At 43.4% G+C, this 14,555-nt stretch overlaps 1 protein-coding gene across 4 annotated transcripts in view; it reads left to right on the top strand.

Moving 5' to 3' along the window:
• ACKR3 (atypical chemokine receptor 3) overlaps positions 1–5,789 on the top strand; it is a 30,486-nt gene extending 24,697 nt beyond the window's left edge. For 3 of the 4 annotated variants that reach the window (XM_084642628.1, XM_084642625.1, XM_084642626.1), the window contains exon 2: positions 3,833–5,789. In XM_084642628.1, coding sequence (XP_084498754.1) covers positions 3,860–4,954 — 1,095 coding nt within the window. In that variant the 5' untranslated portion in view covers positions 3,833–3,859 and the 3' untranslated portion in view covers positions 4,955–5,789. Of the gene's footprint in view, positions 1–144; positions 261–3,832 lie in introns of those variants that run through there. The other variant, XM_084642627.1, reaches the window with a different exon arrangement.
• The last annotated feature ends 8,766 nt before the right edge of the window (positions 5,790–14,555 follow it).

Here is a 14,555-nt window from a genome sequence, read left to right as displayed (position 1 = left end):
CTTCTCTGTTTGTTGTGGCTGTTACGCTACAGGAATCAAATAACGCTTGTGGGAGCTAATGCCTTTGAAGTGGGAAGTAAACCTGAGTCGCCCTCCCCCCCCTCCCCCGTGCCAGTCTAACTCTTGCCTTTGCATCCTATACAGTGCCTGTAGCCGTGCTCCCAGGATACCTGAACACGCTGATTTCCACAGCGGACTGGCTTTTCCTTTTGCTATAGATCATTATGAGTCTGGAAGATGAAATCCTCATCATTGCGTAGGTCAGATGAGATTTCTCTCTGCGCTTGTATTTAAACGCTACTGCTTGGCACATGCCCAGAACTGAATGGAAACCAGCAAGGAATACAGCTCTTCAAATAAGATCCTGGCCTCTATGATTAGCCACAAAGAGCAGTTCCTCCAGTACGGGGCATGAGCTGAAGCAGCTTCGTTTTACTGAAGCGAGGCTGTCCTTATTAAAACAACTGGTTACTCTTTTATTTAACGATGCCCATTTTGCTCCCAAAGCTCTGACTTCAGACTGTCAATGGGCTAAAAGGATGATGGTCCACGTGCACTTAAAGTGAGGATCCAAACCATGTCCCAGGACAGTCTGTTCACTCTTTACAGAGGGGTCTGATCTCTCCCGTTATTATCACCACTAAGTGTCCAGCCAAGGAACAGTGGACCCGTTAATACTCGTCTGTTATTGTTTCCCCTTATCTCCCCTCTCTCTTCCTCAGCTTGTATCAACAGCAGCACCCGCTGTTGGGCTTGCCCAGCACTAATCATGTAAATTGGAGCATGCCACTTGAACCACGCTGTGTACGCAAGCAACTACCTCCCTGCAAGGCCAGGCTCGCCTCATGCACTCCTTGCCATTTCAGTTCCCAGCAGAGTAGTGCTTCGAGCAGCCTAACGTTATGTCACGTGGCGCTGATTTTCCTTGTTCGTTCTTGCAAAGTAGCAGGCCCCACAAACCCTGCTGAAGTGTCCTGTGTATCCGAAAGATTCTTTAACGAGGAGAGAGGGAGAGCGGGACTGTGCACAAATGCAGACTGCCATGTAAATGCTTTCTTTGGCGTGGCAGCGTAACAGTTTGTTAAATCAAATTAATATTGTCCCAAAGGCAGCAGCAGAAAGCAGAAGGAGTGGGTCATAGCTACACCCTTTTCCTTTAATGGGAGAGGCTACGTATGTGTAAAAAAATAAAAATAAATAAACCCTTGTGCCTGGCAACCATCCAAGATGTCTACATTTCAGAAAACAGTTCCATCCTAAGGGGGAGAAGAGGAAAGGGAACCATAAAAAAAGCCATGAAGTGAGGCAGAGATTGAGGAATTTCTTGTCCAGTTGACCCCTTGTGTACCATCCCTCCAGGCCTGCCCAGGAGGCCTGCTTGTAAAGCCTGGCCCAGTGGGCAGAGTGAGACAAGAGAAGAGCTCCATGCTAAGGTGAAGGGACCAGGAGAATAACACTCTTTTCCGCAAAGCCTGGGCCAGAGTGTGGGAGTGAATTACTGCCCCGCCCTGGAGGGGAAGCATTGCATGCCCTCCCTCCACTGACTCCAGTTCACTAGGAGGGAGTTTGTACCATTTGTATGGCATCCGGTGGGTTGTACCATTTTCCTCTTCTCAGGCTGGTATGTAGCATCCCTATGGCTTGAGGAAGGGTCTGTTCCCTTGGGACAGCACAGCGCTGTGATTTCAGAGCACGCTCAGCTGAGTCACACCGGTTTATAAAGTGGAGGTAACTCCACTGAAACCAGTGGGCCTGATTCTCTGCTGCCCTGCTGCTTGTGTTGTCATTTATCCCAGTGCTAAGAGCGTATATGATGCGCCCAAACTGGGACTCCGTGCTCCCTCTCACCAGTGTTAGGGTTTCAGGCTCATTTTGCACTATAACTGCAGGCCATGGGGAGTCAGGTCCAGTGGTGTTACACTGGGGTGAAACCAGAATGAGTGAGAGGAGAATTGGGTCCCGATTGCCCTTAACCCCTCACTCCTTCTGGCTGATCCCAGGCACAGCTGCTGTTCCTGGTCTTGCTTCATACTTGTGGCAACTAACCAGAATGGTTTCATTTTAAAAGCCCCAAATAAAACCTGGAGCTCAGAGCAAGAATCTATAATCACTTTGAAGAGCTCCAAATTCTACCCACATAAGCCTTTGCTTCCAAGGAATTTGTCCTCAAGCCTTCTGCTGCTGTTACTGCATATTCACAAAGGTGGATGAGGGCTAGTATATCCAGTAAAGACCTGGGACATCTCATTAAATCCCTATTCACTTCTCCTTGTGGTGACCCTTCCCTACTCATTTCCTGGCGGCACATTGATACAGTTCCTCGATGGTGAGATACGGCTTCAGCAGCCTCCCAAAGGTCTTGTCTATACTTGGAATTAGCCCGGATTTCGGCCATTGGTATTGCGCACCAGTGCGACCCCCTAGTGGAGAACAGGGAAACTACAGGTGGATTTAGTCCTTGAAACAGAATTAGGTGTACAGGTGCAAATCATGTCTACACTAAGGGTTTGTATTGGTGCAACAAAATACAAAAACAAAAAACAAAACAAAACAAACACAAAAACAAAAAACATTGGTGCCTGGCTGAAACTGGGGCTACATCTAAGTGTAGTGTAGGTGTTACACACTGATCTGCGTTTTACATGTCTCTCTCTGCCTGATCCACAAGGGATGTGAGTCTGTTACAGCCCCCACCTACTGTGCCTGGTCTTCTAGCGCATGCTGTAGATACTCATACTTTTATTTCCTGAGATCCCTGGTTCAGTCCCTGATATTGTCAGCCACGTTGGCAGCCCTCACAAAGACAAGGTCTTAGAAAGGCTGACTTGCTGCTGTGGGTGGTATGGTACCGTCCACAGGGTGGTGGTGGCTGTTCGCCACTCCCAATGGGTAGCAGTAACTGCCACAATGGGTCCTGGATTTTGTGGGAAGCTGTAACATTCTGTTGGTTCCATCCTTCTGCTGGCAATACACGTAACAAGTAGCTCACCTCTTTATCTCCTCTCTGCAGACGGAGGAACTGTTGAAGCAAAAATAATAATAAAACACATATATAGAAAGTGTGTGTTGCTGAGAGAGAGGCTGAGCTTCAGCAGCTGGGGTGAGGGCATATTCTTAAATCCAAGCTCTCTTCTAAGAAAGAAAAATGAGTCTTGCTGCTCTCAGTTACACAGCAGCCAGGCTCCAATTCTCTCACTGTGACATCATAATTGTTAAACACAGAGGGATGCTTCATTAGATGTAATTGAGAGGGTGGGGAGCAAGAGCCTGGATTGAAATTGGGAGGAGAGTACAAAGGTCTTAGGTCTATACTTCTGTTTAATGCATCTGGAGCTGTACTTGATGTGATGCTTAACAGAACCTGTGGTAACTGTTTTACAGTACTCTCAGCCAGATCAATTCTACTATGCTTGAGGGAGTGCAGATAAAATGGCTTAAAGATTTCCCTGCTAAAAGCGATAGCATCGTCTTTTCTGTTGCAGAAGACAGATTCAGTTGCGTGACATTTATTTGGCCATGGTGTACTTTGTGGATTTCACACCCAGGGACTACAGCCAACCTGATGATGTCATACACAGACTAATAAAAAAGCACACAAAAAGCCAATGTTGTTTCTCTTTTGCAGACCACATGAGTTTTGTTTTGTGTTCCTCAGTCCCAGCTTTCTCTTTAACTGAAAGTACTTTATGAGGATATGACACAATTTAAACAAAGCACCCAATAGACAAAATGTTCGCAGAGGGATAGCACAAGTGTTTTGATACAAGGATGGTAGCAGAGAACTCTAACCCTTGCTAACCAAGATATTTTCTTATTCTTATATTGGTTTTAGGTTATTTGGATTCCGAATTGACTGGCCATGAGTGCAATTGACTTGACTTCCATCCTTGATCTTCTGGACGTGGGAAATTTCTCTGATAGCAACTGGACGTGCAACAATGGAGACTGCATCATTGTCGATACACTCTCGTGCCCTAGCACACTTAATAAAAGTGTCTTATTGTACACCCTCTCTATCTTCTACATCTTTATCTTTGTGATAGGGCTGGTGGCCAACTCAGTGGTGGTCTGGGTCAATCTCCAGGCCAAAGCAACTGGTTATGAAACCCACCTCTACATCTTCAATCTAGCCATCGCCGACTTGTGCGTTGTCATCACCCTTCCAGTCTGGGTGGTCTCCCTTGTCCAGCATAACCAATGGCACATGGGAGAAATCACATGCAAGATCACTCACCTCATATTTTCCATCAACTTGTATGGGAGCATCTTCTTCTTGGCATGTATGAGTGTGGACCGCTACCTCTCGGTTGCCTACTTAACCAACTCCAGTAACCGCAAGAAGAAGATCATCCGACGCTTTATCTGCATCTTTGTGTGGCTTCTTGCCTTCTCTGTCTCTCTCCCAGACACCTATTATCTGAAGACTGTCTCTTCAAACAATGAAACTTACTGCCGCCCTCTCTATCCAGAGGAGAGCTTCAAAGAGTGGCTGGTTGGCATGGAGCTCATCTCTGTTGTGTTGGGCTTTGCCATTCCTTTTCCCATCATTGCTCTTTTTTATTTTCTCCTTGCAAGGTCCATCTCTGCCTCCAGTGACCAAGAAAGGAAGAGCAATGGGAAGATCATTTTCTCTTACGTTGTTGTGTTCCTTGTCTGCTGGCTGCCCTACCATGCGGTCGTCCTGCTCGACATCTTCTCGGTCCTTCATTTTATACCCTTCAGTTGTCAAATGGAGAACTTTCTGTATGCGGCTCTTCACGTCACCCAATGTTTCTCCCTCATCCATTGCTGCGTCAACCCCATGCTCTACAGCTTCATCAACCGAAATTACAGATACGAGCTCATGAAAGCCTTTATTTTCAAGTACTCAGCCAAAACAGGCCTCACCAAACTGATTGATGCTTCTAGAGTATCGGAAGCTGAGTACTCTGCTCTGGAGCAAAATGCCAAATGATCGCCACTCCATAAGGACTCGTCTTGGACCTTTTCATACTTGTCTCTGATGGGGCATGAATTCACAGCTTGGAAGAGAAATAAAGAACCATAATGTAAATTTAGAGTTTTTGAGCAAACCAAAATCATGCATTATTTTAATGTGTTTTGTTTTATCTACTGCTAGCTAATCCAGCCTTTCTGGACCGAGACCACGGTGCAAATTCTATGCAAATGGGTGAGAATTTGTAGTAAACAAAGCCATTGTGTACCACAGGTATCACGTGTCTTCAGGATAGGCTTTTTTTTCCATGTGTAAAGGAGACCCTCTCTTGGTTTCATTGTATATGTGTTATATAGATATAGATATATATAGTGCGTTGTATTTAAAAACCCAAGACTTTATTTTCTGGCTGTTGGTGTACCTTATACAAATGTATTTGAAAGTTTAAATATATTTTTATCATGTATTTGAAGTATATTGCTGATAATTGTATCCAGAGTGCTGTAGTCTGAATGTTAGTCCAATTATAGTCAAAATGAATGACAAAGGATGACTTTAATAGCTATATGGAGATTATGTATTATGTGTGTGTTTGTCTACTTTGGCTGGCACACTTTATTTACAATAGCTTTGTTGTGGTTTATACCTATATGTATGGAAATAAGCTGTATGTACAGTACTGCGATATAGTTTGACATCATATTAAAATTAACAGTAACGTAAGAGGTTAACTCCCACTTCCATGTTTCACCAAGCAGTATCCTTATGCACAAAATGAATGACCTTATTTCCAAGAGTCCTCTCTATTTGTAAGTTATTTTTTTAAAAAATAAAGATCTGGAAAAATACACAACAGTGGTTTAACTTATTTTTTTTTAAACTAACCCTTTTACTTTCTTTGATGCAAGAGCAGACCTAACACGTACACGTGTACGTGTGTGTGTGTGTGAATGGCAGACAGAAACAATTTAAAGAGGAAAGTCAAATAGGATTTGCTAATGGTAAAGCTAAGGGGGAAAAGCAGTGGTGTGGATGGGAGTAGGCTTTTGAACAATCAGTCTATTTAGAAGATGAGTCAGCTGTACTCTTAAGGTAAATGCATCCGATGAAGTGATCTGTAGCTCATGAAAGCTTATGCTCAGATAAATTTGTTAGTCTCTAAGGTGCCACAAGTCCTCCTTTTCTTCTTAAGGTAAAGGCTGCTAGAAAAGACAGGATCCTGAGAATGAATACACAAACAAAATTTGGAGAGCATAATAAAGCAATAGGATTTGACATAAACTAGGCTTAGTCCCTTGCTATTTCATTGCGCTAGAATTCAGAGGTTTGCAAGTTTCCTTCTGACAGTCCATTTATTTTTAACTCGCTTTATGGCTTCCTATTTGTATCACGATAGTGCCTAGGAGCCCTAGTCATGGACCAGTACCCCACTCTGCTAGGGGCCATACAGACACAGAACAGAAAGGTACTCCTTGCCCCAAGCAGCTTCCAACGTAAGTACTTGCAACATCAAATTTGCAAACCATTGGGCCAAATTCAGCCAACCAAGGAGAGCCACTGAAACTCATAGCACCACAAAGGTTCTTTACTCCTTGGCCAGGTAATATCCGATCACATGGGCAACTTCTTTCTGTGCTGACTGGTTTACTTACACTGTTTTGCATGCCGCTTTAATTATGGCGCTCTGGCAGTTATTTCCCAGTCAAGGTTGCTGCAGAGCTTCCATTAGAAACCTAATTTTGGCTCCCCTTAAAAAAAAAAATCAATTTTGAAATTGGAAGGTTGGGGTTTTCCTACAAAATTTGGATATGGTGTTCCTGAATTGGATGCTCTAAAAACTGTCTGTCAGGGTTCAAAAGCCTTCTATCCCTTCCCCCACACTTTCCTTAGGCCTGTTTGGTGCTGCAAAATTTTACAGGTTAAAAATTGCCTTATTTCAGCACATCTTTATATGCAGCCACTCAAAAGCGAGACTTCAAAACCCTGAGTTTTCTGTCAGTCAAACTAAACTGCCTCCCCAAAGAACGGAAGTCCTCTAGTGTCACTCTTTCACTCCTGGAGCAATCCCACAGTGCCCCTATCCCTGCATTGACAACTGCTCTGGTCACAATTTTGAATCTGGTAAAACTTTGTAGTGAAAATGTGGCCTTAGTTTCCCTTTGCAAGAAAAAACAAAACAGAAACCAGGAGTTAAAGAAGACTTAGTTTATTAGACTCTCTTAGGTAAGGTAAGGACTTGTCTACTTGGGAAAGTTTGACGAGTTATATCAGTATAGTTAAACCAATATATAACTCGCCATGGGGACACTCTCTTATTCTAGCATAAGAATGACTTTTAACAGTTTAGATTAGACTGTTTCCAATAATACATAAACTAAACTGGAAAAAGGCACACTTCTACTGGAATAAGTGTGTCCACCAGGGGTGTTAGGCCTGTATCAGTTTAAATTTACACCTTATCTTATACTTTCCTCTCTATACAAGAATACAGTACCTGGGACCAAAATTGAATCAAATTAAAAGAAATCATCTGTGTGAAGAGGAGGGGGAGGGGAATAAACCCCCGGGTCCATGAACCGTGCCAGTGAAATCAAACAAAATAGTTCAGAACTTATTGGTAAGGAGTTAACTATACTTGGATGACTTCATACAGGAAGAATGTGACCTGCATTAAAAGTGCTATCCATGGGGTAGGAATACCCGTATAGATGAATGAAATCTAATCATTGGTTTGTAGTCCCAATTTACCTTCCAAGCTTCACACACCATCTTCCCCTAAAATGCTGCATTTCGTATTAGGGTCTGAATTAACAGGAAGTATCTTGACAATCGCCTGTTGTGAGCGAGCTCCTGGCCCAAGATGGCTACCAGACCTTGTCCGTCCCAGCATATGGATGGAAGAATTGAAGAATGGCCTGGTAGGCTTGAATGAAAGGGAGGCTAAACCCTTCCACTTTTTGTCTGCTCTGCTGGGGGAAATTCCATCACAGAGGTGGAACGCATGTGTTGCTCCCCTCATGCACCATTTTAAGGCTGTCTGTGACAGGGCACCATCAGCAGCACCCTGATTACTGACATGGCTGCTGCCTGGAGAAAGCTGCAGGCCCAGCCCTGGGTGGGGGATTGTGAACAGCTGGGTGACAAAAAGAAAAGGAGTACTTGTGGCACCTTAGAAAGCTTATGCTCAAATAAATTGGTTAGTCTCTAAGGTGCCACAAGAGAGCCAAGCCACATCATCAACACTAACCTGCATGGGGAAGTCTGAGGGGACCCCCCTCAGATGAAGAAACTGAGGCAGAGATGTGCAGGGCTCCACCATGCGGTGCTCTAGAGGCAGCAACCCCGTTACAGAATGGAATAGTGACTGTAAGTTGTAGCATTAACAGTAGCGCTGGTTACTACAAGCTGTCTAATAATGAAGGCTCCAATCCTGCTTTGTGCAAGGGGAGCCCTGTGTTTGCACAGGGCTAGTTGCGGGAATACAGCCTAAGAGAATTACTCAGTGACCCGCTTCCCAGATGTGCTGAGCACCCAGAAATCCTCTTGACTTCATTGGGAATTGCACGTGCTCAGTTACCAAGAGGCTGGGTTATGTACAAAAGCTCTGAATGGCAAAACGTATAAACATCAAACAGAACCTGTCATCATACCTTTGGAACCCGTCGTTCTGCTTCGCTGGTTTACTTTATGGCCGAAAGAATTCCAGAGCAGTAAGAGTCCACATGCCTTAGAGGCAGGGACTAACCAAATAAAAATCCATCTGCTGGATGAGAAAAGACTGTGTGCAGGCCTGTTTTATTATTATTCAAACACAGATTTTTTTTTTTATGAGTCATAGATGATAGCCATTGGGGGTAGCACAGTGATTTTAAATCAGATCCTCTGGCAACCTTGTATTGTAGGAAGTGCCTAAGTAACTGGCCTGTTTCTCCTTTGGCTTAACGAGGCTGACTTCAGACCCCAGCCTGTGATAAGGTCACTGGGCATAAAATCCATTTAAAGTTCCTTAGAGGTAAGAAATAACTCAACTGTGAAGGAAGTTTTATGCCCATGTCCATGGTGGCTCTGCCAAAGATAATGCTTAATCCATTTAAAAGAGCTACTTGGTGGGGTGAATGGTGGCGTTTTAAGACTTGAACCATATGGATGGACTGTACACCTGCATGGAGCCTCTGTGACATCAGTGGGGTTCTTCCTGGGCAGAGGGGATGGCCCAGGTGGGTGGTACGTACAAAGCAGTAGTCTCATTTGTATGTTGACACTGAGAATCCCAGCTCTAATATGGTGTATGGCTATGGACCTTTTGGGCCAGGATCTGCTCTCAATTACACCCCCAGAGTAAATCAGGAGTAACTCCACTGATTTTACTAGAGGTTATCTAGGATCTCCACTGGTGTTACTGAGCACCATGTTATCCTCTGGAATCCCAGCAATGATCCTGAAAGGCTTGCATGCATTTGTTTGGGAGTTTGGGTTTTGCAAAATAGCTTAAAGGTTGTATGTGCACATTCCATGATTGCAGAAAGATTTTAAAAGATATTGTTATGGAATATCTCAGCTATAACAGTAAGGAACATACATAATATTTATAGTACATATTGCTGCCCGCAGAGTTATCATTATAGCTATACCGTGGCTTTCTTTCCTTTCAGCACTTGCTGTTTTGCGAGGACGCCTGTTTTTGTTCTTCTGCTAACCAGTAGCTTATGTTCAAAAAGGGTATTAAATTTCCAAGGATTATAAAACATATTTACATAGGTCAACAGCATAAGGGACAGATCCTGAAGTCCTTATTTAAGGGCCTGATCCTGCAAACATTACTCACATTAGTCGTTCTTACACATATGGTCCCGCTGATGGAGAAATTACTCCCATGAGTCAATTCCATGAGTTAGGGCTGGGGGTTCAGATCTCTAGTTCTCACTTGATTAACACACTGCATTTAGTGGATAGTTTATCTAAGGGCAGAACTGAATAAGGAGATGTCACAATTTGGCTTTAGAATACAAAATAACCACAAAAATACACATACAAGAAAAGGAAAAAAAACAACATCCTCATCTTTTGCAGTGGATATTCTATCCTACCTTATTTGTATAGACTCCTCTTTTAATGATTCACATTAATTCCTTTCACTAGGAATTCTAATTATGAGGGTCAGCCAGACTAATCACCCATACATTCCATTCTTACTGTGGTGTCCAGCTCATTGATCCATTATTGAATGATAGCTTGGGAGCTCCCTCACCACAAGGCCAGGTCCTGATGTTCTTATTCATGTTGCATAGCACCTGACTCCAACAGTGGTCCTGTTGGAAGCTGCTATTCAACCTGCAAAAGGGCCCCAGAATCAGTCCTCCTGGGATTGCCACCTTATCTAATATATACACAGAAATATTAAAACAAACCAACAGGTTACGTCCTTTGGCAGTGTAGCTCAGCTTAGCGCCATTGCAAAGTGTGAAATCCACAGAGCTAAACTCGTTTTACACCAGCTGAGAATCTGGTCCATGATGTTCTATATCACGTTGGATCCTGTTATCCAGTAGTTCAAAGCTGACTGATGTTTTTTACCTTTACTTTTCAAGGTAGGAAAAGAAAAATACTAACATCCTGTACTGTACTATTTTCAGAATAAAGCAAAAGAATTAAATTACATTTTAACAGCACAATCCTGACAACAGCAAAGGTCAGGGAACTTTTAAGTAAGGTCACCCTATCGATTGCAGCAGCAAAAGGATTAACATCAAATACTTTTCCATGAAACGCTGAAAAGAAGCAAATTCAGCCTGCTATATGGAAACCCAAGTCTCTTTCATACATAGCAGAGCCGCTGACCTATTACTGTTCAAGCTGCACTATGTTGCCTTGCCAACATATATTCCGAGTTATCCAAGCAGAGTTAATGCTTTTGCAGAAATGACTTTTTCTGTTTTGGAGAGGGGTTTTTCTTTTTCTTTTTAAAAAATTGCTACAAAAGATTTCGAACCTACCTAGGAAATGACCTTAATCAATTTAGTTCCACCACCAAGTATGAAAACTCAGATCTTTCTATTTTGCTTCCTCTGAACATTGTCTTGATGGCACTGAACAGGGTGTTGAAGTCACAGCTTGATCGAAGCTGGGTTTTTGTTGTTGTTGTTTTTTTTAACCCATCCAACTGGCAGTCCATTTTGTGGGGAAGGATTGATGTGACTGACAAGTGTTTTGAATTTCAAACTGGAAGGTCTCAAAATGAATGAAAAGCAAGTGACACAAAGAGAAAAAGTAAATCCTAGGAAACAAACACAAACAAAAAAATCTGCAAGTTCTGCAAAAGGGTCACAGAGGCTGCATTCAGATCTTTTTCAAGTCAGCATTTTTGGACCATCTACAGGCACGTTGTTGGATTCTGCAGCAGGAAATCTGGATAGATAATGAGCCAGATCTTCACCTGGTGTGAATCTAAGTAGATCCATGGAGCTACTCCAATATACACCAACTATAAGGATATCAGCACTGCTTGTTTCAGTGGTGCAGAAGCAAGTGGGTCATGTTGGTGACTTTGATTAAGGGTGTGTTAGTGATTCCACTCTATAATCCTGTTCTCAGGGACAACAGCTTCATTTTTGGCCCAAAGGGATTATCCAGGCTGCTGGTCTAAATGGATACAGCTCCATTGACTTAATGGCATTTCACTCAGCAGAGAATTTGGCCTTTCATCAGGAAGGATCCCCCACCCTCAAATATTATTACTTATTATTTGTATTGCAGTAATACCAAGATAATTTAACCAAGATCAAGGCATCACTGTGCAAGGTGCTGTACAGCCACATAGTGAGAAATAGTTCCTGCCGGAAAGAGCTTATAAAATAAGTATTTATCCTTTGATGCCTGGTTGGAAGGACTGGGAGGTGGAATGAATGGGTCCTGTATGGCACTATATTGTGTTGGAATTGGGTTTATATATGGGCTATTTCCTCCTTGTTTCCCCCCCGTGGATCTGGGTCTCAATCTCCTTTATATTCATAAGGGAGGCAGTGTTGTTTACAGTGGCTGGACAACTGGAGTGGAATCAAGAACCCTATTCTAGATAGCTTTGTATGCTTCACTCCTCCCCACAGTCTCCGAGCACTTTCCAGCAGTGCATTAAGCAAGGTGACTACACAGCAGTGTTTGTTGGCTCATCCTCTCCCCCGGGGGGAGAAGCACATGTGGTGGAGTGTCTTGTTTTGGTAGGGTTTTGTGTGTGTGTGGCGGGCGGTGGGGGGGAGGGGGAAGAGGGAAGGTAGGTTGGTTGGTTGTTTTTTGGTGTTGCTGTTGCTTTATCTTTTAAATATAGATGTTGTTATGTGTTTGTTAGAGGAGGCAAGGTCAAAGAAACATGCCCAGTCTTTGAAGTGGAAAGTGGTGAGCGTGCGTCAGAAATCTGGCCATTATTTGTATTGCAGTAGCCCCCAGAGGCCCTGCTCGGGGTGGGCCTCATTGTGCTAGACGCTGTGGATGGATGCAGGGCGAGACAAACCCTGCTAGTTTCTACTCTAGGTCGAGAAGAGGTACAAAAGGAAAGCAACTTGCACCAGATCAGAGGTGGAGCTGTGAATAGAATCCGGGTCTCTGGACTCCCAGGCCAGTGCTTTGTCCACTAGGCCTCACTACCTCCTCTGTCATGCTCTGTGCCCGCGGATACAGTAAGACAGGCAATGCTCCATCTGTTGTAATTTTCTTTCACCATCCATGGGAGAGACGGGACAGAAGTGGACTATCACTTCTAGAGATTGTCTATGAGGGCTAGACAACTACGTTGTGCTGACGAGTATTTCATTTGCCTTCACTGCTGTACATGAAAGACGGCTATTAAAACAGACCAAACACTTAGCCCCCAGTATTGCTGTGTTTGATAGGATCATGATAACTAACGGTCCTGGCTTGTCCACTTGTTGGGGCCAGGACCATCTCTTTGCTCTGTTTTTTTTAACCATGTCGATATGTGAAAAAAACCCTGCAGGGTACAAAAACCCAAAAGAGTTAAAAGAAAAATGTTTGACACTCTGGCCCCAGTTGTGGGTGCTGAGCACCTGAAAACCAGGCCCTGAGCTCCTTCACAATCTGGGTCTCTTGGGATGTGTCGAAAAATGCCTTGAAGTTCAAGGTTGCTCCCCATTTGGGAGGTTTGTAAAAAGAGCCTGGTGAATGTGACATTTTGGGTTGAAAAGTTCTGCGGAGTTGGAAAGGCAGTCACTTGGAAACGTTGATTCTGCAAGCTTTCAGGATCACTGTCTGCTGCCTCCTTTCAGCTAGACTGGTTTATCATGAGCCTGAAGTTTTTGCTTTAATGAGCAAGTAGGTTGGAATATTAGAATGTATACCTCTTGCTCTGCCTTTGCCGTGAATCATGAAAAGGGAAATGTTTCAGATTCCTTGTTCCAGAAGAGAATGCTCCTCTTTGTACAGTTGTATAGTAAAATGCCAACTAGATTTTTCCTTTAACTTTAACTAACTATGTCTGGGTCTCAACAGCCTTTGACTCTGTCATGCAAGTTTGAGAAAGTAACAAATAGTACCCAATCATTTCCCATTGTGAATCCAAATACAATGTCATTATTTGTACAATGAAGTTACAGAATTAGGGTTGATGCCTGGATCCGTAGGAGATTTCTGGGAAAGGAATGTTCCAAGCTTGGAAAGAGCGTATTAGAAGAGAACATTTTGTGAGAAAATGTTACAGAAGGAGAAGTCTTTTTAAAAAAAGTTGGCCTCAAAGCCATGTGTCAGAGTCTGCTCTCATTTACACCAATTTAACTGAGCAGAGGCGAGCTTTCGGTCTACACTTGCAGGACAACCGTGGACCTAATTTTCTGCCAGTGTAAATGGGTGAAACTATATTGTTATCATTCAGTTACGCTTTCAGACACCCACATTTCTGGCTGCAAACTATTAGTGGCCGGTGACCTTCCTAAGGGCTGAGAATTAGCAGTCTGTCTCGGCATCAGAAAGTGTGGAGGTGACTCCAAATGACAAAACTCTTGGGTCTTTGAAATCAGGCTGGAAATCTTATGAGGTTTCCAGTCCTTGCTGCTTGTGGCCAGATTGAAATCCAGAAGTGCATTAATGATTAATAAAGAACAAAAGCAGGCCTCAAGAAAGGTTCTATTCCAAGACCAAATTGGAATTTCAGACCAACTCTCTTGTGTGCTGGGAAAAGGCTCCTATTTTAGCTGAGTAGATTTGCCCCTGGGGGATGAAATACATGTGGAAGTGGAAAAAAAGATAAAGGGAATTTGAACGCAGACATCTTAGTTTTCTTAGGAATAGAGCAAGAGTCAGACTAACTCTAACTCTAATAACACGAGACTTTAAGGCAGGGCCTGGGCGAGCGGGAAGCGAGTGGGAAAACTGTAAAAGAAGCTGTTTTGACCTTGTGTTAGATAAGAATGGAACTCAGACTGTAGCAGGAACTGCTGAGAAAAAGTAAGATATCAGGAAGGAATATGTATAAACAAGACGCAGCGGTTGCTTTTTATTGTATGTAACAAAAGGTATAAATGCTTACCCTAATTGTTTATCATGTGGAGACCTGCCTAGGAAGGGGGAATCCCTGTCTGTGCACACTCTCCTCCTTGCAATTGCTTGAGAATAA

Source organism: Lepidochelys olivacea (genome assembly GCF_965140295.1).
Source record: "Lepidochelys olivacea isolate rLepOli2 genome assembly, chromosome: 11".
NCBI lineage: Eukaryota > Metazoa > Chordata > Testudines > Cheloniidae > Lepidochelys > Lepidochelys olivacea.
The sequence above is the reverse complement of the archived record's forward strand: the minus strand, read 5'-3'. Positions and strand labels throughout refer to the sequence as shown.